The sequence below is a fragment of the Pseudonaja textilis genome, chromosome 2, assembly GCF_049901715.1.
Source record: "Pseudonaja textilis isolate UNSWEBS1 chromosome 2, rPseTex1.2, whole genome shotgun sequence".
NCBI classification, from domain to species: Eukaryota; Metazoa; Chordata; class Lepidosauria; order Squamata; family Elapidae; genus Pseudonaja; species Pseudonaja textilis.
The window spans coordinates 248,336,695-248,364,568 of record NC_141991.1 but is presented as its reverse complement, the minus strand read 5'-3'; the positions used below and the strand labels follow the sequence as shown (position 1 = coordinate 248,364,568).

The 27,874-nt window shown below is 40.2% G+C and overlaps 1 protein-coding gene across 1 annotated transcript in view; it reads right to left on the bottom strand.

The window, feature by feature from the left end:
* The window catches only part of LOXHD1 (lipoxygenase homology PLAT domains 1), a 198,413-nt gene that overhangs the window by 113,539 nt on the left and 57,000 nt on the right, over positions 1-27,874 (bottom strand). The window contains exons 14-19 of the mRNA XM_026713916.2: positions 26,756-26,910; positions 24,985-25,145; positions 8,974-9,050; positions 4,897-5,093; positions 3,267-3,459; positions 514-674 (exon numbers count right to left, since the gene is read on the bottom strand). Of these exons, the coding sequence (XP_026569701.2) occupies positions 514-674; positions 3,267-3,459; positions 4,897-5,093; positions 8,974-9,050; positions 24,985-25,145; positions 26,756-26,910 (944 nt within the window). The remainder of the gene's footprint in view (positions 1-513; positions 675-3,266; positions 3,460-4,896; positions 5,094-8,973; positions 9,051-24,984; positions 25,146-26,755; positions 26,911-27,874) is intronic.

The window sequence follows — 27,874 nt, the reverse complement described above, 5'->3', positions numbered from 1 at the left end:
AAAGTCAGTGGGAAAGCCAGACTCACTTAACAACCATGTTGCTAACTGAACAACTGCAGTGATTCACTTAACAACTGTGGCAAGAAAGGTTATCAAATGGGGGCAAATCTCATTTACCAAATGTCTCACTCTGCAACAAAAAAAATCGGGCTCAATTGTGATCGTAAGTCGAGGACTATCTGTACTTAAGTACCTTGTTCAGTGGGTTGTACCCTGGATTGACCTTCTATGTGATCTTCTCCAAACCTGGCAACTTTAAGTGATTTTATATATTTTATACATGGTCCAAGACAATTCCTCTTCACTCGGTGTGGTCCAGGCAACCCAAAAGATTGGGCACTCATCATTTAGTTTGTAATGGACAACAAACACAGGCAAAGACAATGTCAAAGGAACAGATTTCTGAAGATATTGTACCTAATCTCCAAGCCTTGTGGCAATTCCAATGTTTTCTTTCTCAGAATCTTTGTGAGTGGATATTAGAATTCCCTCGTGATCCTATTGACAGCATACCTTGAATTTTTCCACGGCTCCCCGTTCATGGTTGTTGGACCTGTTCTTCAAAATCAGTACCTCCGTTTTACCCAGCTCACCATAAACCTGCAGAAAGACTTTTGCGTTGGTTCCTGCGTTCCGTACATCTCCGGTAACGGTGCATATCTCGTAGTTGATCACTTGTTTAAAGCAGAAGAGAGAGAAACGAAGCAGAGAATAATTAAAATGGTGTGCAGAAATCCAGAGCCTGAGTTCAAAGTCTTGCAGTCAGGTCTTTTCACAATTATAAGGGTTTCTATCTCCCACCCCTCCCTTCTCTCCTTGCTTTATGCACCCCTTAATTTTTCTAGTTTATTCAGAGAAAAGAGCAGAAGAAAAGTTAACATCCAAAATCGAAAAAATGCTCTGGAGTTTGCAGGGATTCCAACCCCAGCATCTTCTGTCTATAAGAGACGATCAGGCCAAGCCAGAAGGAGGTGTCAAACGTGTCATTAGTCTCGAGTGCCTTCGTGCCTATCTAAGTCCATCCCACCTTGAATTCCGTTGACTCTTATCTACCACCAATTTGCTTTCACCATTAGTAGTTCAGATTCTTATAAAGAGCATTAGCATACAATAAAACAGGGGTGTCAAACTCAAGGCCTGTGGGCTGGATCTGGCCCATGGGGTGCTTAAATCTGGCCCACGGGGTCACCCTGGAAATAGTGAAGGACTGGCCCATGGTGCTTCTGCCAGTGAAAATGGAACTCAGGAGGGCCATGTGCAGGAGGGAAAATCTGTGTAACAACTAGAGAATTTCTTATTGGAGTTGTTTTAAAAAAAAAAAAAATACCCGAAACCCAGTGACACAGAAAAATATTTAATTGCATCTCATAATAATTCAGGCATATTTATCTTTTGGAGGAACAAGCAACAAAGACTTTGGTTTTTGAAACATCCACCTGACAGGGATTAATTCATCAAATTTCTCCTCAAGCTTTCCTTTCGTTCACTTCTTATTTCTATAGCAGTTATTCTAGATGACCTTGAGAAAACTAAGTAGGATTAATATTTGGATGGGATGTTTTTTCTTCTTTTATTTTTATTCTTATTCAAAACATTAAAATACAAACTCCAAAAGAAAAAAAGGAAAGGAAATAAAATAAAAAGCAAAACAACTAGACAAGACACAGAAAGAAAAATGTGCATAAAAACATACATATATATTACTCTGTGTGTGTGTGTGTGTGTGTGTGTGTGTGTGTGTGTGTGTATATATTTTTCTTAAGTTTTCGCGGGTACTTACATGTATGGCATTCAGCTTTGTTCGGGTATTTTTCCATGTCATTGTAGTTGTGCTTTTAAAGTTGTAGCGACGTTTCAGCAGAATCTCATCTGCCATCATCATATATATATATATATATATATATATATATATATATATATATATATATATATATATATATATATATATATATTTCCCACCTAATTGAATACTGATAAATATATTTCAAAAACAATAATTCTGCCCCTCCCCTTGTGAAGCAGGCAGACACAATTTACAAATAGAATCCTAAGGCAAGGTTTTATTATTAAGAGCCAAAGGAGGGTATTTGACCTAGATGGAATCAAAGATGATTGCAGTATTTTGGAGTTGATAAGAAACCATTGTAGATTTTCTACAAGTAAAATACAATAACAGATTGTCTTGAACTTTTACTTTGCTGTTATTTAACGTGTTAACTATTTTTTTCTTCATATATAGAATGTATGACAGCTCAAATTGGGTTGCAAATAGATGTAGAAGCTTATGAATTTTGGACCTGTTTTCCAAGGGGGAAGGGGGAAGTTATTATTATTTTCATTTGCATTTGTTTATTGTTCTTATCTAGTTTTGTATTTTTTGTTAATTTTTTTTATTCACATTTTTAATGTTCTTGTTTAGTTTTGCTTTGCTTCTGTTCATTGCACCCCCCTGCTTTGGTATTTTAATCTTTTGAATAAAATAAACATTAAAAAAAAACCTTTTAATCCTAAAGTATTCTGATTTTAATGTTTAATTGCATTGGTGTTATTGTACACCACCCAGAGCCTCTCTCTGAGGAAGATGGCAGGTTAAGAAATATGAAATATAGAATAAATAAGAATGGATGGAGAGAGGGAGAGAGAGACAGAGAGAGATAGAGAGAGATGGAGAGAGATGGAGAGAGATGGAGAGATAGATAGATACAAGTAGATAGATATAGAGATGATAGAGAGACTAGATAGATGGAAGATTGGATGGGTGGATGGATAGATGGATGGATAGATGGATGGATGGATGGATGGATGGATGGATGCACAGATGGATGGAGATGGAGATGGATAGAGGTAGAGATAGAGATGATAGAGAGACTAGATAAATGGAAGATTGGATGGGTGGATGGAAGATAGATAGATAGATAGATAGATAGATAGATAGATAGATAGATAGATAGATAGATAGATATGGATAGAGGTAGAGATAGAGATGATAGAGAGACTAGATAGATGGAAGATTGGATGGGTGGATGGAGATAGATAGATAGATAGATAGATAGATAGATAGATAGATAGATAGATAGATAGATAGAGATAGAGATGGACAGAAGTAGAGATAGAGATGATAGAGAGACTAGGTAGATGGAAGATTGGATGGGTGGATGGATAGAGATAGATAGATGGATGGATGGAGGGATGGATGGATGGATGGGTGAAGATGGAGATAGATAGAGATAGAGATAGATTAAACAAATAAACACAGCATCCCTTACATTTCTCAATCTCCATGATTTCGCTGGGGTAAGTCACGATTTCTACCTTCCCATCAGCTTCGTTTTTGTCAAGCCACCGGTTGCATGGGAAGTTGTACATCTTGCCATGGACAGGAATGATAATCTGAACGCTACCAAGGTGCCAGCCTGCTTGGAGGCCCACGTTGTCATGCCCGATTAGAATTCGATGGATCTTAAGCAAAGAAAGTGGAAGGCAGACAGGCAGGAAAGAAAGAAGAAGTGTGTGTATATCTTTTTAAAAATTCACTGCTACGGTGATCCATAAAGGGCACCTGGGTTGGTAAAGCAAATTTTCACCATTGCATCAACATTTCATGCTAGTCCTGGACTAATAGGAGAATATTTGTAGTTCAGGGTTGAAATGAGGGGTCCTTGGTGCTCTCTGAGCTTGGTTGTTTTCTTGCAGACATTTCATTACCCAACTAGATTACAACATCAGTGCTAATAGGGAGACTCCTACATTACCTAGTTGGAGTTCTGCTAATCCAGAGGTCTCCAAACTTGGCAACTTTAAGACTTGTGGACTTCAACTCCTAGAATTCCTGAGCTACCATGACAGGGGGAGGAATTCTGGGAATTGAAATCCACAAGTCTTAAAGCTGTCAAATTTGAAAGCCCCTGTTCTAGTCCAAGGGTCTTCAAACTTGGCAAGTTTAAGACTTGTGGACTTCAATTCCCAGAATTCCTGACTGGAGGAGGAATTCTGGGAGTTGAAGTCCACAAGTGTTTAAGCTGTCAAGTTTGAAGGCCCCTCTTCTAGTCCAACCCCCTGTTCAGTCAGGAGACCCTATATCATTTCAGACAAATCTCTTCTTAAAAACCTGGATGGAACATCCACAACTTCTAGAGGCGCATCGTTTCAACTGATTAATTGTTCAGGAAATTTCTCCTTAGTTCTAGGTTGGCGCTCTCCTTGGTTAGCTTCCATCCGTTGCTTCTTGTCCTGCCTTCAGGTGCTTTGGAGAATAGCTTGACTCCTTCTTCTTTGTGGCAGCCCCTCAAATATTGGAACACTGCTATCATGTCACCCCTAATCCTTCTTTTTATTAACCTAGACATACCCAATTCCTGCAACCATTTTTCATCTGTTTTAGTCTCCACTTCCCTAATCATCTTTTCTCTGCACTCTTTCTAGAGTCTCAATGTCTTTTTCATATCGTGGCAACCAAAACTGGATGCAGTATATTACAGGTGTGGCCTTAACAAGGCGTTATAATATCACTTCACATGATCTTGATTCTATCCCTCTATTTATGCAGCTTAAGATTGCGTTGGCCTTTTTGGCAGCTGCAGCACATGGCTGGTTCCTATTCAAGTGATTGTTTCCTTCCATCCAGGATCCCTCTAGCAGTTACTACGATGGAGCCAGATACCACCTGTTCTATACCTGTGCCTTTAGCAACATACTTTTCACACCATTGAATTTCACTGAATTTCATGTATTCATCCTACTATGGAACTAGCTACCATCTACGCTATATCTGGACAGGGGTTTGTTTCCCCAAAAAACACTGTGACGGTGAAAAAAATGTTCTCACAAGACTCATTTTCAGTAAAACAAACCCGCAATCACTTCTTACTCTGCATCGTAATTTCAGATCTGTCTTACCTTCCCAATGTCCATTGTATCCAGAGTAAAAATATCTATCCGGCTACGTTCAAAGTAATTTCCTAAGTCGTTATCAGAAACCAGCAGAAATTCCTTTTTGGTGTCTGCTTTCTCACCGTACAGTTTGATCAAAACCTTCGAATCAGAGCTGGCTCCTGGGACATCGCCTGTCTTAATACTGATGTGATAACTGATATCTGTGAATATATTAACATTTGTACACAAGAGACACGTTCATATCCTGCAAAAGTGTGAGCGTTTGTTCTTCCAGGGATGATCAAAACAGAGAAAGAGAAAAAAAAATGAAGTTTGGGTGGGGGAAGAAACTCAAGAAATCGTCAATGAAATTAAGTTTGAGGAAAAGGATGCCCAAACTGGAACACTCCCGCTCTTTAAGAGAGCAAAGAATGAAAGTGAACTTAATTATGTAATTTAGGTAATGTTATGAAATTTTCCCCATACAGCTGGATTCACTACAAATATGGCAGGTTTAATTTGTTTTTGTTCTTTTAAGAGAACGATATCTATAACTATCCAGGCTGCTGAAAGGGAAAAAAATCATTTCCGTTACTATGGATCGAAGGGTGTCAAACTCAATGTCATTGTGGGCCACATCTGGGTTGTTTTTGACCTCGGGGGGGGCGGCATGGGAGGGGCCATGGTGGGTGTGGCCAGCTTGACATCACTCGTGTCGAGAACGTCTGTGGTGGCTCAAGCGCTCTGCCAGCAAAAATGGGCTCCCGAACTCCATTTTCAGCCACCACCGGCTCCTGCTGCCTTCTGCCAGTGAAAACGGAGCTCGAGGCCCTGTGTTTTCAGCCATGATGGCCTCCTGCCACTCTCTATCACCGAAAACAGAACTAAGGGGGCTGTGCATGTCTCCCGAGCTCCTGTTTTGTTGGCAGAGGGTGGCAAGAGGCCATCACGGCTGAACCCACAGGCCCCCAAAACTCCTTTTTAGCTAGCAGAGGCACCATGGGCCGGTCTTTCACTGTTTCCAGGACAGCCCTGTGGACCAGATCTAAGTACCCCACGGGCCAGGTGTGGCCCACGGGCCCTGAGTTTGACAGCCCTGCTATGGATGATCCATTCTATAAAGCAATGGCCTTGGCCATTTTAAGACTTGTGGACCTCAACTCCCAGAATTCCCCAGAATTCTTGGACTTAAAAGTCCACAAGTCTTAAACTTACCAAGGTTGGGTACCCTCCTGTAAAGCAAGGAGAGAGAATTGATTGGGTTCCTAGCAAACGTGGGAATTAGTGAAGGATGCTGGGACTTGTAGTTCAGTGATCTTTCGAAACTCGTTTGTTTCCTATTCTTATTACGAAGGAAGGAGTAAGACTATCGGGTTGAGAATCTGAGTGCAATAAGAAACCAGCAAATATAAGAGAACAAACACATTTTGCCATGAGCCCTACTTGGAATGAATTGTACAGAGCTTTTTTCTTTCTTTTTTTTTGGGTCCCAGTATATCCATAGGGAGAAACGCTAGCAGAAATGATGTTCAGCTAGCATTTACTATTCCATTTAATAATAATTTTAAAAATCCGGGTTATTTTTTAGAATTGTAAGAAGATCACAAAGTCATTTCAGGGAACTCTGAAAGACGAAGACTACTTAGAGCATTGTAAAACTGGGAGAGTGAGAGATATTTTATAGGTGCATTCTGAACTATTTTCTGGGGAAAAGTTAATACAGCTTATCTCACTGTGCGTTATTTCCTTGCCCTTGTCAATCAACAGGCTGCCCTCCCTCAAAAAGTTGAGGATTACCTGTAGTTAATTCAAGGGGTGTCGGCTTTCAGTTTGAGTTAGGGGTTCTAACTCAAACTGAAAGCCGACACCCCTTGAATTAACTACAGGTAATCCTCAACTTACGACCACAGTTGAGCCCCAAATGTATGCTACTAAGCAAGACAGTTGTTAAATGAGTTTTGCCCCATTTTACAACCTTCCTTGCCAACAGTTGTTAAGTGAATCACTGCAGTTGTTAAGTTAGTAACATATTTGTTAAGCGAATCCAGCTCCCCCATTGATTTTGCAGGTCCGAAGTTTGCAAAATGTGATCCCATGACCTCAGGACACTGCAACCATCATCAATATGAGCCATTGGCCACAATAATCCGAATTTTGATCCCATGACCATAGGCATCAAATGGTTGTATGAAAGACAATGATTGTGCAAAAAAAATGGTCATATAGTAAGTCACTGTTTTCAGTGCCATTGTAACTTCAAACAGCCACTTAACAGATGATTTTAAGTCGAGGACCACCTGTACTGCAGTTAGGTCTGTTCTTCACAACATGTTCAAAGGGTTGACAACACTTTGAAACCATAGACAATATGTTCAGAAGACTAACTTCCCAAGCTAAACTCTGGGAATATCAGGCTGGATCAGTGGTGCGATTCAAATTTTTTTACTACCGGTTCTGTGGGTGTGGCTTGGTGGGTGTGGAAGGATGCTGTAAAATCTCTATTCCCTCCCTGCCTCACTAACCTGCTTTCCAGCCCCGTTCTCCTGTGCAGGACAACCAAAGAAGACCCACCCAATCAGCTGGGACTCGGGAGGCAGGGCAGGGCAGGGCAGTCAGAGGTGGTATTTGCTGATTCTCTGAACTACTCAAAATTTCCACTACCGGTTCTCCAGAACTGGTCAGAACCTGCTGAATACCCACCTCTGGGCTGGATGTAGTATCTGTTTTATGGGAGAGGAGCAGGAAATCTTACTGATCTCAGATTTGAAAATGTATTTCTCAGTATGGCAATATATTCATCTTGATAACCTTCACAGAACTCACTAAATCTAGTTACTGAAATGAACCCATGCATTAGATCAAAGCACAGAACAAATGAAGTGGTTTACACCACTCACTGAGACCACAAAATACAGTACTTAATACAGGTTAAGAATAACAAGAGAACAGAACAGAACAGAACAAAACAAGAGGGAAAAAAGGATGTTCTTTAATTAGAATTCTACAAAACAGTTTACTGTGCCATCGTGGCACAGCGGTTAGAGTGCAGTACTTCAGGCTACTTCTGCTGACTGCTGGTTGACTGCAATTTGGCAGTTCGAATCTCAGCAGGCTCAATATTGACTCAGCTTTCCATCCTTTCAAGGTGGCTAAAATGAGGACCCAGATTTTTTTTGGGGGGCAAGAAGCTGACTTTGTAAATGACTTAGAGAGAGCTGTAAGCACTGTGAAGCGATATATAAGTCTAAGTGGTATTGCTATTGTGGAGGTAAGAGGAAAAGTGCTTTGGATACTTCCAGCAACTTGGGAACCATATGGCAGAGATAAAGAAGGGGCAGAAGGAGCTAGATTGCAAAAAATGGTCAGAACAGAACAGAACAGAATAATAGAGTTGGAAGGGACCTTGGAGGTCTTCTAGTCCAACCCCCTTCTCAACCAGGAGAATTTTATACCGTTTCAGACCAATGACTGCCCAATCTTTTCTTTAATAACCTGCAGCCACCCACAGTTTCTGGAGGCCGGTCCTTCCACCAGTTAATTGTTCTCACTGTTAGGAAGTTTCTCCTTATTTCTAGATCGCTTCTCTCTTTGATTATTTTCCATCCATTGCTTCTTGTTTTGCCTTCAAGTGCTTTGGAAAATACTGTATGTTGACACACACACACACCCTTTTCTTTGGGGCAGCCTTTCAAATATTGCAAGACTGGCTCTCGTGTCATCCCTTTTCCAGTACTTCTCTTCATTAAACCAGACATATCCCATTCATACCAACCAAACTTGTTCGAATACAGCCTCTAATTTTTTTTTTAAGTCAACTGATTAAGCACGTTCAATGACATAATCAGTATATAATATGAGGATAGTAACTATGTGAACGCGACACCTTCATAAGAAATAATAAACCTCTGAAAGAATTTTATCACAAATAAAAAACCTGAGCAGGGGTGTACTTACTCAACAGGAGAGAAATTTCTTTTTTTGCAGATGCTAGTGGGATGTCATTCAGGAAACAGACATGATAAAAATAATATGTTTCTCATGAACTAAAACAAAACCGACAAGCTTGGTCCAAAGAGTCACGTGATAACAAAGCAAACTCACTTTCCAGCATAGACGATCTCCCATCTGGAACCAACTCTCGAACAATCTGGCCATCGTCCTCATTTTTGTCAAGCCATCTGGTTAGCAAACAAAATGTAAGTTATCTGCTATTACTGATAAAGGATCAGCAGGCTTATTATAATTCTGGGAGGGACAGCATATAGTGAAGGAAAAGCAGTGGGTTTAGAGTGATTTTTTTTTTAAAAAAAAAATCAGAATCTAGACTAAAAGAAAACAGATTATTGGCATACTTGTAAAGGAAGTATTGCACGTTACAAAATTCAGACCTACACACTTTGAATTCCACTTTCTAATCAACATTCCCTACTCCTGCTTGTAGATTTACTAAAAACAAAAGAGAGGGAAAAATGATTTGTAGCCAGTTAATGCCATAATGATTTCAACTCATATATATATATATATATATATATATGGTATTCAGCTTTGTTCGGGTATTTTCCCACATCATTGTAGTTGTGCTTTTAAAGCTGTAGCAATGTTTTGGCAGAATCTCACCGCGAAAACTTGAGAAAACAAATATATCTCTATCTATCTATCTATCTATCTATCTATCTATCTATCTATCTATCTATCTATCTATCTATCTATCTATCTATCTAGATCTTTGGTTATCCAGGTTTTCTCCCACGTAAAATTGGAAGTATCTAGGCAATTTTTCGATGAAGTCTCATTCATCATCTTCAGGCTTGTGTCTTCGGCTTTGTGCTTATTCGAGAAGCACAAAGCCGAAGACAAGCCTGAAGATGATGAATGAGACTTCATCAAACATTGCTCAGATACTCCATTTGATGGGGAGAAAATCCCAAGTAACCAAAGATCCATATATTTGTTTTCTGAGGTTCTCATGGGTATTTATATGTGGATCTTTGGTTGTTCGGTTTTCTCCCGCATAAGATTCGAAGTATCTTGGCAACGTTTCGATGAAGTCTCATTCATCATCTTCAGGCTTCTGTCTCCGGCTCTGTGCTTCTCAGAGTAATGTGAGATTGCAGCTGCTTCCTCCTTTAACTGCCAGTGGGGGTGGGACTTGATTGGGTGGGGGGCTTGGCTGTGTTCTGATTGGATGGGGGTGTGTTCTCATTGGTAGGGGGTTTGGCTGTGTTCTGATTGGTTGGGGGTTAGCTGTGTTCTGATTGGTTGGAGGCGTGTTCTGTTCAGGTGGGGGCTTGATTGTGCTCAGGTTAGTCTTAGTTGCTGGGGGATTTGAGCTGGTGAGTTGTGATCTTGCTGTTTGGCTTCGAGTTCGTGGTCCTTCTGCATCTTCATAGTGGGTGTCGGTTTGCTTCATCTATGGCTCGGAGGGGTTTGAAGTGGGTAGTGATGCAGCTGCAGTGCAGCTTCTGGTCCATGGTCGTGTCTCATCTTCTGAGTGGGTGGGAGTCTGTTTTCTACATGGAAGTGTGGTGGTGGCATCTTGTGTGGCTCTCATGGGTGTGGGTCTGGTGTCCTTCTTCATGTTAGGTACTCGTCTGTTCATGAGGGCGGGTTTCCAAATGGCTGGAAGGCGGGAGGTGTCATCTCGTTTGTTCATGCTGTGTGGGCGTTTTTCTATCTCTATGGCTTCTCTGATTATTCTGCTGTTGAAGTGTTCGGTTTTAGCGATAGTTCTGGTATTTTTAAAATCAATTTCATGTCCTGTGGCTTTGAGGTGTTGGACCAGGGAAGAGGTCGTTTCTTCTTTTTTGATTGAGTTCTTATGTTCTTCAATGCGTGCACTTATTCTTCTGTTAGTTTGTCCAATGTATGTGGTAGGGCAGGCAGTGCAGGGGATTTCGTATACTCCTTGGTTTTCTAATTGATTTTGTCTTTGGGGTTTCTTAGGATGGTGGATATTTTTCTGTTTGTGCAGAATGCTGTTTTGATGTTGTGTTTTTGGAGGATCTTGCTAATTTTGTCTGTAGTGCCTTTTATATATGGGAGGAGGGCTTTGCTGTTTTCTTGTTCTCTGTCTTGGATTTTGGTTGGGGTTTCTTTTTGGATTAGGTGGGTAATCTTCTTTCTTTGGAATCCATTGACTGTAAGTACGTTGGTGAGAGTGTGTAGTTCAGTTTTTGGTGTTGTTCATCGGCTAAGCATTTTGTTCTGGAGATGAGTGTCTTGGCTATGGAATTGATCTGTGCTGGGTGGTGGTGTGAGAGTGCATGTAGATAGCGGTTAGTATGTGTTTTCTTCTGGTAGATGGTGTGTCCTAGGGAGCCATTGGATCTTTTGTATACCAAGACATCTAGGAAGGGAAGTTGGTTGTTGGCTTCTGTTTCCATGGTGAATTGTATTTTGGGGTGTAGGCTGTTGAGGTGTGTGAGGAAGTTGTTCAGTTTTTCTTTCCCGTGTGGCCAGATTATGAAGGTGTCATCTACGTATCTGAGCTAGAGTTTGGGTTTGTGGTCGTATTTTTCTAGAGCTTGTGTTTCAAAGTGTTCCATGTAGAGGTTTGCGATGACAGGTGAGAGGGGTGATCCCATGGGTGCTCCTTCTATTTGTTTGTATTTTTGTCCATTGTAGGTGAAGTATGTATTGGATAGGCAGTGGTTGGTCAGATCTAGGATGTGCTTGGGGAAGTTGTATTTGTTTTGGATGGCTGTCAAGGCTTCTTTTATAGGCACTTGGGTGAAGAGGGATATGACGTTGAAGCTTACTAGTAGGTCACTGGGTTGTAAGTTTTGTTTCTTTATGATCTCAATGAACTGGAATGAGTTTCTTACATGTGAGTTGATGGATTTTGCATAGGGCTGAAGTTGTTTGGCGAGAAATTTGGCTAGGTTTTGTAGAGGTGAGCCTATGGAGCTGACTATTGGTCTAAGTTGGATTCCTTCTTTGTGTATCTTGGGGAGACCATAAAGCTTAGGGCATCTGGATGATTTCTCTCTGGGTATGATTCTTTGCTGGATTTCTTTGCTGATGGGGGAGGCTTTTATTTTGGATCTGGTGGTTTTTCTAGGTAGGTGGTGGGGTCTGTGTTTAGGGGTTTGTATGTAGGGTCTTGGAGTAGGTTGGTTAACTTGATTTGGTAGTCAGATGTGTTCATAACCACTGTCACATTGCCCTTGTCTGCTGGTAGGATTATTATGCTGGTGTCTTCTTTCAGGTTAAGTAGTGCAGTTTGTTCTTCTTTGGATAAGTTGCTTTTGGGTGGTTTGCTAGTGCAGAGAATGTTGGTGATTTCAAATCTGATTCTGTTAGCATTACCAGGGTTGGTTTTGGTCAGGCTGGTTTCAGCTTCGCATATAATGGTTTTTGTGGGGATGTGTTTGGGAGCAACAGCAAAGTTGAATCCTTTCGAAAGGACATTGGTTTCGGCTTCGGTGAGAATCTTGTCTGAGATGTTGTGCACTGTTTGTTTCATGTGTGGCTATGAGGGGGGAGGAGTTTGTTTCTGGCATTGTTGTAGTTTTTTGAGTTTGTTGGTGTGTGTGTCTGTCTTGAGGGTGGTCTTTGTTTCGGCTCTCCAGACAGCGAGTTGTTTGGATTTGTCCCAAAATGCGGGGTGAATCTTATTGCTGAGTCTGAGGTGAAGTGTGAGGAGATCTTTGTTGATTTGGTCTAGGAGGAATCTTTTTGTGTGAAGTTCATTTCTAATTAGGGCCAATTCTGTTCTTTTTAGGGTGCCTTTTCGTAGATTTTTTGTTTTGTAGATTTGTTTTCATAGATTTTCACAGGTACAGGTATGTAGGTCTAGGTGTGTTCGGGTCTTTTCCCATGTAAGATTAAGAGTATCTTGGTGATGTTTCGGCGAGGTCTCACTCACCATCCTCAGGCTAGTGCTTTCGGCTTCATGCCAGTGCAAGCTTCGTGCCACCCCAACCAGGCACCCAGATGAAACCTAGCTTCCTAATAAATGATAGCTGTCCATTTAATCGGAGCCAAGCTGCACTAAAAGCCTGCAATACAGGAACACGATGTTGCCAGCCAACCAAGACAAAAAAAGCCACAAAACAGAAAGAAGATATTAGAAATACCAATCAAGCAGAACACAGCAAACTCCAAGACCAATAAACACAGACCAAGACTCCCAACCAATCAGGATGAAGAAAAAACCATTCTGGCACAGCAGTAGGCTAGCCCCAAATTTAAAACTAAAATGGCTGTGAAAGTCTGATTCACAGACGAACACAATACAGAAGCCTGATGATGGCAGATGAGATTCTGCCAAAATGTCGCTACAACTTTAAAAGCACAACTATAATGACGTGGGAAAATACCCGAACAAAGCTGAATACCATACACACACACACACACACACACACACACACACACACATGTCTGGCTTAAAAGTTCGAAAACATGCGTAACACCATTTGATCTAACTCCTACCATCTGGTATTCCAGGTACTCTTCATTAATACACCAAGTTAATCTTACATGGAATTTAAAACCTGTTATTTTGCTGCTGCATCCATTTTGTTTCATTTCTAGATTTTATAAAGTAGAAATCAAGGCAAAGAGTTCTTCAGGTCAAGTTCAATGCTGTTGATTTTCAAAGACAACTATCTAGATTGTTGTATCATTTTCTTGGCATGAGAACGTAAATTATCTGTCATTGCCTCATGTGAACAGGGGGATGATAAGATCTGTAGTTTTTCTATAGTCCAATCTTTAATCTTGTGAGTTCTTGGTGCTTTTCCAGACCAGACTCTGCACAGCTTTTTTCAAGGTCAGCCACCAAATGGAATAGAATAGAATTATTTTATTAGCCAAGTGCGATTGGACACAATGAATTTGTCTTGGTGCAAATGCTCTCTGTATATATAAAAGAAAAGATACATTCATCGAGAGTTAAGAATCATACTCATAGGGTACAATAAGCAATCAAATCATATTAGGAAACAGTCAATATAAATGATAAGGGTACAAGCTGACAAAGTTACAGTCATACAGTCACAAGTGGGAGGGAATGGGCGATAAGGAGTGATGACAGTAATAGTAGTACAGACTTTGTAAATAGTTGGATAGTGTTGAGGGAATTATTTGTTTAGCGGAGTGATGGTATTTGGGAAAAAACTGTCCTTGTGCCTAGTTGTTCCGGTGTGCAGTGCTCTATAGCATCATTTTGAGGAAAGGAGTTGAAACAATTTATGTCCAGAATGTGAGGGGTCTATAGATATTTTCACAGCCCTCTTTTTGACTCGTACAGTATACAGGTCCTCAATTGAAGGCAGGTGGGTAGTAATTGTTTTTTCTGCAGTCCTAATTACTCTCTAAAGTCTGTGTCTGTCCTGTTGGGTTGCAGAACCAAACCAGCTATAGAGGTGCAGATGACAGACTCACTCCTCTGTAGAACTGGATCATCAGCTCCTTGGGCAGTTTGAGCTTCCTGAGTTGGCGCAGAAAGAACATTCTTTGAGAATCATCCTCAATGGAGGTTACTTTAATGGTAGAGTATAAATATAAGCATACCATAATGTCTGAGGCAGGAGATTAAAAGTGGGTCAGAAACCAAACAGAAAAAAAACTTGTGTACACCACTTAAAAAAATAAGACAGCTAATTGTGACTATTCTAGATAAACAATGAGCAATCATTAGTAATGTATTCCGATGAGTGGCTTTGAATTTAGTGCAAGTAAAATTTTGCTGGATAGTGTCAATCATTTTAACTGGTTTTAGAAGGGTTTTTTTAATGGATATTTGTTGTTTATTTAAAATGGCTTACAGAAGGCTTCCAATGAAGGTTTTTGTTGTTGTTGTTCTTTTTCTTAGGGAAGACAGATCTATTTGAAGGAGGAAATAGTTCACCAGAAAACACTTTTAAAGACTACGTTGACACTCAGCTTGTACAGGTGTCCTTGGTAATCTGCAGAAATTTGGGAGCAGAAAAGAAATCTCATATCTCAACCTACTTTTTACAGTTAACCGCCTACCCACAACAAGAAAGTAAAACTTGGGAAAGATTTCAGAATATTTGAACTATATTTTAGTTGCTGGCAATTCAAAAGAGCCCTAAAATTTATTTGGTATCTTTTGTTTTACATCACAGATGTTCCAATAGTATCTTGTATACTTGTATTGTGTACACTCACCTGAAAATTCTCTTAAGATCTAAGATGGTTTCCTGATAATCAAATTATAGTGGCTTCAAAAGAAAAGGTACTCAATATTTTGAGGTATGGGATCTGTTTTATCGCTAGTTAAACAAGAGAAACAGGAGTTAGAACTTCGAAAACTACAAGAGAAATTAATTTTAATATTAGGGTTAATTGCTGTTACTTATTAATTTCATTCATTTTGATTAGTACTAATAATTCGTATGTATCAATATTATGAGGGAAAAGCACTGTTATTATAAGATTACAATTAGAGAACATATTGTTATTACTATGATGAATATTATCAAAAGAATTGTAACCAGACAACACGCTGTTTATATGGATTTTGAACATGTTACTCTTTCTATTTATATTGATAAAAATAAAAATATAATGAGAAAAAAGTTATAGTGGCTTCAAATGAACAAAGTGTTAGAAAATCTGTTTATATAAAGCACCACACAAACAAAGAGTACACACACCATGTACTTTAATGCTCAACTGTTTAACTGGAAATAGGAAACAGGAAACTTTCCTCAGAATATAAAGAAACCATAGATTATAACCTAGATGCACACTAAACATTGTCATCTACTGGCTAAATAATTCTGTAGTTGTTGCAATACAAAATACATTTTAACATATATTCCAACACAAAGAGAGAGATAAATATGGACTAGGAAATGCATCCGTATTAAACTCATCCACTTGCTACACCTACAAAGTGTTACAAGATGTAAAGGAAAGAGGAGAATTTGGTTTACTGGAATAGAAATTGTATTTTGTACCCTTTTCTTTGGAAGAATTATTTGGGTTTTGCTGCGAAACAAAAGACTTTTAGAACTAGAAGAGCATGATTCAGTGTTTGGATGGCATGTTTATGGTACAATAAAATTAAAGTGGATTTTAAAAAGCGATTTTATTAGATGTGCCTATTGAGAATATGAATAGATATAAAACCAGGCTGTGGCTGAAAAACTTTTATAGATCACAGCAGATTATTTTAAAGAAGAGAAAAGCAGGTAAAGACAAATGGTTAATGTACTAGGAATTATTGGAAAATCACAAATGGAATAAAAAATTAAATCAAGAGAACAACTGCTGGGAGAAGGATATAATTGTCAATGGGAAATTCTATTAAGTAGTTAAAATGAATACAAACATATGGTATGAAGCAAAGAAAGAATTTGAACTGCAATTGTGTACAGCTGATGGACATGTCATTGCTAAAATTTATGAATTTTTGTTGAAATCTGAAATGGAAGAGGAACAGGCTAAAGAGTGTATGATAAGATGGGCTAAGAATTTTTATTATAAGAAACAGAGGGATCAATAGGAAAATATGGTCGAAAGGGTTAAAATTTATATTATGTTATGATCTTACATTTTTTAATGTTGTATCATAGTACACAGTGTCAACTCATAAAACATTTTGTATATGTTTTACAGTTGACAACAGAAAGAAGGGAGGAGTTTCAAAGAGCAAGAGGCAGTGTGGAATCGAAAGTACATTCCATTCATATTTTCTTCAAAGACTGATTAGATGACTGAAGCTTCTGCCACGCAAAAATCTAATTGGAGAGCATGATTGATGACTCTGGGCTATGGACATATTTCATTGGATGATACACCCGGGGGTGGGGGGGGGGAAGCAGGATCAAGGGTGACAGTGAATTACATATCTCAGAGTTGGCTACACCCAGGTAAATACCAGACATAGAATGTTACCTTCAAATAAATATTTTTTTTAGTTTTGGAGATGTGGCTCAAGGCTCATGATTTAATTGGAGTAATTGCTGGAATCCTGACACACAGGATATGGCTTGGTGGTTAAAGATGCTGAGCTTGTCAGCTGGAAATGTTCAAGATTCAAGTGCCACATGATAGGGTGAGCTCCCATCCTTTGCCCTAGCTCCTGCCCATCTAGCAGTTGAAAAGCACACAAGATGCAAGTAGATAAATAGGTACCACTTAGGTGAGAAGGTAATAGAGTTCTATGCACCTCAGCATATAGTCTTGCTGGCCACATGACCACAGAACATGTCTTCCGACAAAGCTGGTTCTCTCAGCTAAGAAACAGGAATGAGCAGCGCCCCCTAGAGTTGGAAAAGATTGGGCATGTATACATTTACTTTTATCATTCTACATGACTCCAGAAAAATTATCTACAATGTACAGAAGCATTCCATAATTATTTTGGAAATATGAACAATATATTCTATCTGTCGTATATTCTGTTCTATCTATCTATCAACATTCTATCATGCTTGGTGGATATGTAAAAAAAAATTAAATGATTCAGATATGAATATTGATACAGAAGAATTAAAGATTTTTAAAGATTAATATTCAATGGATACTAGAAGTTTTCCTTTTAGGACTGATGGATATGCAATTAGGAAAAAAGGGCTAAAATTATTATTTCAATGTATGATTACCATAGTGAATCTATTAGATACACGAAGATAGAAAGATTCAGCTACGCACCATAGAAGAATAGCTGGGGAAATTGACAGAATTTATTGCGATGGCCAAACTGACTTCTTTGATTAGAGAAAGTTCATTACTGACATTTGTCAATGGTTGGGAACCTCTTATGGATCCTTTGCATAAAAAAAGAATTTGTGACTTATGATTTTAAAAAGTAAAAAGAGTAACTGTTGAAAGGAGGGAATTACAAAGTAATCTTAGAGAAATTTGTTTATAATTTTATACATAACTACCGAAAGGAAGATTGGAAGCCATTTTATATATATATATATATATTTTTAAAGGTTTCTCTTCTTTTATTTTCTTTTTTCAGTCTCCATTTTCCTTTTCCTTTTTTCCTCTTTCAATTTACTATATTTGTAATGTACTTACTATACATGTAAAATCATTTAATAAAACTATTTTAAAAATTAAAAAAGGAAGTTGAAAGATATAGACAAAGGGTGTCTAACCTTGGCCACTTAAAAACTTATGGACCTCAACTCCCCAAATTCCCCAGTCTACCACAATTCTGGAAGTTAAAGCCCTCCAGACTTAAAGTTGCCAAGGTTGGAGACCCCTGATGTAGATCACAGTACTTGAAGATTAATTCTATACCTTTTAAACAACAACAGACAAGGACAATTAACATAACTGTTTAATCAACTACATTTTTTGTCTTCTACTGAAATGTGCAAACTAGCATTAAAAAAAAGTCACGGCAGAAGGATCATATTTTCCCAGCTATTTTAGTTCAATGCTCATTAAGGATGATCATTCTTGGCTATGACAAGTGATAGATCTTATGTCAAAAATAAAAATAAAAATTAATCTTCTGCAGTGTAGAAGCAAAACCAATGATAAGCACAGACGTGTTAATAACTTCAAATAGATCTGATGAAATATCAGAGTTGGACGGGATCTTGGAGGTTTTCTAGTCCAACCCACTGCTTAATCAGGAGACCATTTCAGAGAGGTGGCTGTCCGGTTCCTTCTTAAAAACCTCCAGTGATGAAACCCCTACAATTTGTGAAGGCAAGCTGTTCCCCTGGTTAATTGTCCTCACTGTTAGAAGTTTCTCCTAAATTCCAGGTTGCTTCTCTCCTTGATTAGTTCCCATACGTTGTTTCTTGTGCTTTGGAAAATACATTGATCCCCCTCTTCTTTGTGGCATCCCTTCGAATACTGGAATACTTCTATCATGTCACCCCTATTCTTTCTTTTCTCTAGACTAACCGCATACCAAATTCCCCAAATTCCTTTGTTTTATTCTCCAGGCCCTTAATCATCTTAGTTGCTCTTCTCTGCATTTTTTCCAAAGTCTCAACATCTATCTTGTTTGTAACTTGGAGAAGATTGATGCAACTGAACAGAAATAGGGGAAGAGTATAAGAAAGATATGTGGGGGAGAAAAAGGACAAAAACCACAATGTGTTTTAAGAATAGAAGTCTTCAAAGAAGACTTCCAACATCCCACAATTGGGGCCAGAGTATCTATGTGTTTTCCCAATCTTGTTGAAGTACAGAATCCCATCGCAGGAAAGGGAATCTAATGACTAGAGATTAAATTACTACACTGGTGAAGACTTCTCAGTCTTCTTAACTTCTTGTCTTCTTCACATTTGTCTATGCTCACTTCTGTCACACGCTCTCCAAGACAGTCCATTGTCCCTTTAACAAACACTTCAAGACGATTGTCAACAATTCTGCTGTTACCAATTAATAACAAATTCTCCTTTTTGGTAGCAATTTCTCTGGGAGCTGCTGATTTCACTAGTTGAGGTTTCCGATGCTAAGCGAGAGTAATTTCATACTAAGTGGGTGGCATCAAAATGTTCTTTGTTAAATCCTGAGCATTTTGTTTAAACAGTTTGTCATGCCATTGTAGCTGAATGTCCACTGAGGAAAGTTAGACAATTGGACGCATACTTCTCTGCCCGTCCTTGACTGGAGATCCTGAAGGCACATTAAGCAAGCATTTCATATGGTGACAAGAGGGATGAGGAAGAAGGAAGTTATGACTGGAGGCATGTAATCTGGCCATCTTCTGAACAAATGTCATTGGATTGTACAGGTTGCAAAAGGTCATTATATAGATCTTTGTTTTTTGTTAGGATGGACATTATTGCCTAGTCTTGAAGGAAATAAACAGGAATGTAATTATAGGCAAGTCCAAGGGGAGACATGGAAACTTATAAACATCATTAGTGAATATTATTGTCTCAATTTAGCATCCTCTAAGGATGTTGGTTATGCTCTACCACATCTCAAGCTGTGAATATTAAGATATTATATTTTGAATTTTGACAGTCTGCCTATAACATTCCTGTGAAGAACTGGATTTATATTGAAGATACTGGTTGAAATAGCTCTACTGCAATAAAGTTAAAGCTTCAGAGTCATTATTTGATAATACTGTATATAGGATATGGTTTTATCATATTGCCTTGATCATTCTTGACAATATATGAACCTTGAAACAATCACGGCTCAAATTCCATTGGTCCAATCAAGTACAGTGGTACCTCAATACTCATCGTTAATGGAATAGAATAGAACGGAATGGAATAGAATAGAATAGAATAGAGTAAGAGTTGGGAGGGACTTTGGAGGTCTTCTAGTCCGGGGTCACCAACCTTTGGAACCTCAGGGACCACCAAACTCATAATTTTAGATCCCAGGGACCACTAACCAGTTCTGGGGGCGTGGCCTGATTTGTGGGTGTGGCTTGGTGATCATGTGACTGGCTGGGCATGGCTTGTATGTAAATATTATAAATATTTATATAAATATTGAATTTTTTATATATATAAAAAAGACAATTTTTACCCAAAATCAGGCAAAGCAGGCAGATTGAGTTGCTCACAGAATCATTCAGTGATCTATCTATCTGCCATCGGCTAGCTCAATCTCTCAAATTTGCTTGCCGTGAGTCTGCACTGAATTTGCTTGCAAGCAAACCTTCAGTCCTAAGGGAGGTTCAGCTGTGCTGAGCCGAAGATCTAAAGACTAGCTAGAAAGGAAGAAATCCAACCATTTCCTGCTTCCTAGCTAATCTAAATCTCCCAGCACAGCAGAACACCTGATGGTTGGAAAAAGGAAAAATAGCAATTTAGCAGGCAAGTTTACCGGGTAAGGAGTGAGTGGGCGGAGAGGATTTCCGCGGGCCATGTGGGCGGCGCAGCCTTGCATTTCTGCGCAGCCTGGATTAATTACTTCGCTCTAGGGTTGAGATTTCTCTGTGGCCCACCAACATTTTCTCACGGCCCACCGGCTGGAAATCGCTGTTCTAGTCCAACCCCCTGCCTAGGCAGGAAACCCTACACCACTTCAGACAAGTGGTTAGCCAACATCTTTTTAAAAACTTCCAGTGTTGGAGCATTCACAACCTCTGGAGGCAAGTTGTTCCACTGATTAATTGTTCTAACTGTCAGGAAATTTCTCCTTAGTTCTAAGTTGCTTTTCTCCTTTGTAAGTTTCCACCCATTGCTTCTTGACCTGCCTTCATGTGCTTTGGAGAATAGCTTGATTCCCTCTTCTTTGTGGCAGCCTCTGACATATTGGAACACTGCTAGCATGTATCCTCAGTCCTTCTTTTCATTAAACTAGACATACCCAGTTCCTTTAACTGTTCTTCGTATGTTTTAGACCTCAGTCCCCTAATCATCTTTCTTGATCTTCTCTGCACTCTTTCTAGACTTTCCACATCATTTTTTACATCATGGCGACCAAAACTGAATGCAGTACTCTAGGTGTGGCCTTACCAAGGCCTTATAAAGTGGTATTAATACTTCACGTGATCTTGACTCTATCCCTCTGTTTGGTTCTGGGAGATGTGATGACTACCAAAAAAAAAAAAAAAAAAAAAAAATTCCCTCAAAAAAAAAAATAAACAAAAACCAAACCAAAAAAAAAAAAAAAATAAAAAAAACAAAAAAAAAAAAAAAAAAAAAAAAAACACAAAAACAACAACCCCAAAACACCAGTACCAAATGATCGTCAAAGATACCAAGATACCACTGTATTCAGTTCTCAATATTAATGGAAATGGGTTAAGAACAACACATTCTTAATAAAAATGTCCACCATCTCAAATGGAATAAATATTTCTTCTCTTCATCCTTTCTTTTTCCCCAAACAGAGGCCATTTTTCCAATTTAATGATTCTTAATTCAAATGAAAGAAAGCTAGGATTGTTCTCCACAAAAATGCTGCCTTCAGCAACATCCTTGCAGTAGGTTCAACCATACTTCTTTATCCTTGATTGGTCGATTGATTATCAGCCCTTGGACCATATAAAATTCAACCAGACTCAAAATCAAAGCATCACATCGCTGTGAATCAAAATTAAGCTTTTCGAAACCATGAAGGATTCGGAAGTCTCCTTGACCAGCAGGCCTGGAATGGGTTTTATCCAAAATCTACAGGTCATGGAGATGTCTACTTTCCTTTATAATGGAGGATGCAGTGGGCTCACACCTTGGTCTTAAGGAGACCACAACACAACCTACAAACAGAAGGCAGCCATGTTGACAGAGAACTGAAGGTGTCACCATGGATTGGCTGCTTCCTCTGCAGGCTATCATGTGGTTGTACCCTAGAAGGCTGAGATAATGGAGGTATGAGGACAGCAGCCAAAAGGTACCTAAGGAGATAGTTAAGTTGCATGTATCTGAAATGAAATTTCGTTTCCCCCAAATAATTAGCTTTACATGGAAAAGTCCCCTGAGAATTTCTGAGAATATAGTACTGCAAACAAAATTGTTTCTCCATCAAAGATGGAGATAACTTTGGGGTGATCTTCCTTTGGGGTAAATATATATGTTAAATACTTTTTTCCCATTTTTCCAGGGTTATTTGCAGGAGTTTTGTTGGCTTAATATTCCTTTTTGTCACGATTAGAACATCTTGGTTTTGAATTCTTATTTTGTATGTATTCTCTGGGGTAATATAAACGATGGGTGTCGATGGAGATTCTCTGTCATCCAGGTCATGGTTGCCCCAAAAGTGCTTTTTCAAAAGGCAACTGGACTTCCTTTGTTTTTTCCTGGAAGACATTTCACTTCCCATCCAAGAAGCTTCTCCAGTTCTGACTGAACAATGGGGGATGGAAGGAGTTACAGTATATTTCTTGCAGTCATCTGGTCATTAAATTCTTTCTGAAGGTCGTTGAAGCCACTTGGAGGTTTATCTGTGCCCTCGGGGGTCACCTGAACAGTGCAAATGGGTGTGGACTGCAGCCCATCTGCATTTGAAAGACAAAGGCACTCTTTTGAAGATAGCAAAGTCCACAATCTGGACAGAGAGGACCGTTAGTTTGAAAGAGGGGTCAAAAAGGTCATCTACATTAAGACTGAACAGCCTTGTCACAACAGGAGGGGGGGATACCACACAACCCATCTCATGTTTACCACACAGTCCTTTCAGCAATTCCAAGCAGGTTCAACATCCATTTACACTATTCAGGTGATTTCCAAGCAAGGTGGGATTCAAAAATTTTAACAACCGGTTCTGTGGGTGTGGCTAGGTGGGTGTGGCCACGTGACTGGGTAAGCATGGCTTCTTCTTTTTTTGCAGCGCTGCCCCCCTTTTTTGCCTCCTGGGCCTCAGAGAAGCCTCCTGGGGGGCGTTTTTGCTCCCAGAAGGCTTCCCTGGGACCCAGGAAGACCAAAAATGGAGCATGGGGGCGGGGCGCACAGCACCCCACTCCCACGCACCCTTTTTTGCTTCCTGGGCCTCAGGAAAGCCTCCTGGGCGAAGCAGTAAGACAGCAAGGGGGATCCCGGCACACTGATCACCTGAACAGCTGGTCCTCAGGAGGGGGAAAAAAAGAAATACCTTAAGGAGTGACTGGGCAGGAAAGAATGCAGTCAGCGATGTCGGGCATGCATGCGATGTCGCGCACATGCGATAAGGACTGACTGGGCGGGGAAGAGCCAGCTAGGGGCACGATTTGCCGGTTCTCCAAACTGTGCAGAATCATAACCACCAGTTCTATAGAACCGGTCCGAACCAGTAGAATCCCACCCCCTGCTTCCAAATGGCCTCAATAAATCTCAGAGGGAGTACTAACGACCAGAGGACTGTAGGAATATAAATCCTTCCATTCTACACCATTAAGGCAGAACAGAAAAAGCTTCTTGGATGAGAAGCAAAATGTCTTCAAGGAAAAAAACCAAGTTTAGTTGCCTTTTGAAAAAGGACCTTTGGGATAAAGTATGAATGCAACTCTAATTTATATATTGCTGGAGAATGAGGCAGGAAAGAAGTCGTAACACTGCCGAAGCTGTACTTTAGAATGTATACGGTAGAAAATTTCCAAGTTTTAAATGTCATTGATATTTTTTTAAGAATAAATAAATAAAATCTCTGTGCAGATTTTAAGAAAAGCTGTCAGAAAAACATTTTAGTGCCACTTTTTTTTTTGTCAGCGGTGCTATCTTTCTACTTGAAAAGGCATCTGTTTTTATCTGTGCATTTATGTTTTTATTATTGTGCAATTGCGGCCTGCTTCAAAGCCTTGGCTCCAGATAGGTCGTCCTCGACATATAACCATAACTGAGACCAGACTATCCGTTGTTAAGCAAAGCGGTTGCTCAGTGAGCCGGGCCCAATGTTATGACCTGTTTCCAAACTGAACCTCTCTGCCTATCCCTTAACCATCTGACATTATTCTTGGCTCCAAAAGAAATAAACATGCTTTCACAGTTCATGCTTCGAGGGGCGGAAACGCTTTGTTAAGTATTTAAACATGCCCCCACCAGGGATTTCTCTGGAGGTTGTTTGCTGAAAAGAATCTTATATTACGGGAGACCTTTGGCTACTGAAATATCAGGGGCGGCTTTGTCATTCCAGTTCATATGGTGTAGATCTCTTGTTTGAGTCTTTTCTTTTTGGCAGCATATATAAACCACCATGAAGAGGTTGGATGGGACCATCCCAACAATTTCTTGCTTAACAGTTCAAGTTTGTTGTTGTTTTTTAATTTGTTGATACGAATTGTGGCTTTCTCTTTAAAGGTCACCCAGATGGCTGGCTTCTGTTGCATCCAGTATAGCACTACAATAAGGTTTTAATGTTGGGTTTTGTAAAAAACAATAATAATGATCTAATAAGGGGAAATGTTTGTAGCTGAAATGAGGGGTCCTTAGTGCTCTCTGAGCTTGGTTGTTTTCTTGCAGACATTTTCTTGCCCAAATTAGGTAGCATCATTAAGGTTAGTGAGTGGGATTTGTTATATATGCATATATAAGAGAATGGACACAGCATTGATGATGTTACCTGCCTAAAGAAATGTTCTGTAAGAAAACAACCAAGTTCAGACCCACACACCCCAACTAAGCAACCAACCAAGGACCCCTCAAATTACGGTCTCTATCTGTATAACCCAAGGGACTCTGTTGTGACCAGCAGGCATTAAGGCAAAAGATTTATCCAGATGCCTTGGATATGTGGCTGAAGGGCCTAGTACCTGAGAAGATCCTGATTCGTATTGTATACCTGTAGCATGGGAATTCTTGAGCCTCACTTTCTGGTTGTCCATCTTCCCTCACTATCACTTTAGCAAGGTGCCAGCCACTGCTTCCTCCTTTGCCGTCATGCCCTATTCTCACCCTGCTCACCTGCTTCAGGTGGACTGCTTCAATGATGAATTCGTCAGCCTTGATAGAAGGGGGGGTGGGGGAAGGAAAAAAAAAAAAAGAAAGGGTTAAAATGGCAGGCAGAAGGATCAAGATCCGTAGGGTTTTTTTTTCCTCTGGAGCTAGAAAAGTGGCTAAGGATCAAGGAAAATGTTCCTTGAACTTGCCTTAAGCGATGGAGCCTTCCTCACTTGTACCATCTGTGAAATGGGAAGCGTAACAGCCCATTTCCAAGAGATGGTTGCCATCCTTTGAACCCCCCCCCACCACAAACAAGGCTGAAACACAGTTAATCCTCAAATTACAACCACAACTGAGCTCAACGTTTCTATCGTTAAGCAAGGCAGTTGTTCAGTGAGTTTTAGGACCTTCCGTGCCACAATTGTTAAGTAAATCCCTGCGGTTGTTAAGTTAGTCGCACTGTCGTTAAGTGAATCTGGCTTCCCCATTGACTTGGCTTGCCAGAAGGTCACAAAAGGAGAACCACATGACCCCACAGGACTGTTATAAATATGAGTCAGTTCAGTCGCCAAGCATCCAAATTTTGATCACACTGATCATGGAGATATTGCAATGGTCGTAAGTGTGAAAAACGGTCATTTTCAGTCATTTCGAACAGCCACTAAATGAATGGTTGTAAGCCAAGGACTAATCTATAGAAAACTGGCCGCCAGGTTAAAAATATTTTTAAAAGGTTGGTTATTCCATTCATTTTCATGGCAGCAACAATTGCAAAAAAAGGGGACGTATTTTGCATGGCGAGATTTTAAAGATGCCCCCTGGGGCTGCCCTAAGGAGAGTAGAACAAGTCCCCACTCCCTCGCTGGCTCGTCAGGGGTCAGCCAAAAGCCCCTCAGGTAGCTTTCAGATATGTGTCTTCCACACAACAGAAATTGCAATCGGATTGTTATTTCCAAGGTGGATTTCCAGGCTCCCTTGGGGTGGCTGGAGAGTCTCCGTGTAATTTTAAAATGTCTGCAAGCAAGCAGTTCAAACCTCTGGCAGGAATGAACAAACCCTCCTGTGGGAAATGTGCAATGGGAGGGAGGGAGGGAGGGAAGGAGAGGTGGGGGGAGAGGAAAGGAGGGAGGGAGGGAGGGGGGAAAGAAAAAAGGGAAGGAGAGGTGAAGGGAGGAGGGAGGGAGGGAAAGACAGAGAGAGAAGCAAGGAGAGAGAGGGAGGGAGAAAGGAAAGAAGGGAAGGAGAGGTGGAGGGAAGGAAAGAGGGAAGGAGAGGGAAGAGGGAGGGAAGGAAAGACAGAGAGAGAAGCAAGGAGGGAGAGGGAGGGGGGCAAAGAGGGGGAGGGAGGGAGAAAGGAAAGGAGGGAAGGAAGGAGGGAAAGAGAGGGAAGGAGGGAGGGAGAGACAAACAGAGAGAGAAGCAAGGAGAGGGAGGGAGGCAAAGAAGGAGGGAGGGAGAAAGGAAAGAAGGGAGGGAGAGAGAGGGAAGAAGGGAGAGAGAGACAGAAGGAGGGGGAAAGAGGGAGGGGGAGAGACAAGGAGAGGGACGCAGGGAGGGAGGGAGGGAGAAAGGAAGGCAGGGAGAGGGAGAAAGAGAGGAGGAGGGAGAGAGGAGGGGGAGACAGAGGGAGGAAAGGAAGGAGTAAGAGAGAGGGAGAGAGACTGACTTACACTGCCTTTCTCAAACTTATTAACGGTGTTCACGCTGTTCTGGAGCACCCGGTCCCCCGTGTCTCCATGCTCCCCGATGAGGCAAGCAAAAACATTGGCATCGGTCCCACTTCCGCTCACTGTCCCGGTGCACACAGTCAGTCGATACTTGATTACTGCAAATGAAGAGATCCACCAATGAAGTTGAGCATCTTGAGATTACATGCAACTCTGCTCTCTCTGTCTCTCCAGAATAAATTCCCTTTTCCCTTCCCATAGGCCCGTCTTCAATTTCCCCCCAAAATACCACTGATAGAGGGAGACAGCAGGGCGGGGGAGGCGGGGAGAGAGAGATTAGATAGATAGATAGATAGATAGATAGATAGATAGATAGATAGATAGATAGATAGATAGATAGATAGATAGATAGATAGATAGATAGAGGCAGGTAGGCAGGCAGGCAGGCAGGCAGAAGAGAGGATGGATGGATGGATGGACAGACAAGTGGACGTTTTGACAGATGGGCAGACATGACAGAAAAGCAGGCAGAAGAGAGGATAGATAGATAGATAGATAGATAGATAGATAGATAGATAGATAGATAGATAGATAGATAGATAGATAGATACTACATACATACATACATACATACATACATACATACGGACGGACGGACGGACGGACGGACAGACAGACAGACAGATGATAGATAGATAGATAGATAGATAGATAGATAGATAGATAGATAGATAGATAGATAGAGATAGATACTACAGACAGACAGACAGACAGATGATAGATAGATAGATAGATAGATAGATAGATTAGATAGATAGATAGATAGATAGATAGATAGATAGATAGATAGATAGATAGATAGATAGATAGATACTACATACATACATACAGACAGACAGACAGACAGACAGACAGACAGATAGATACATACATACATACTACATACAGACAGACAGACAGACAGACAGACGGACAGATAGACAGATAGATAGATACATACATACTACATACATACATACATACATACATACATACATACATAGATGATAGATAGATAGATAGATAGATAGATAGATAGATAGATAGATAGAGATGAGAGATGAGATAGAGAGATCGGCAAGT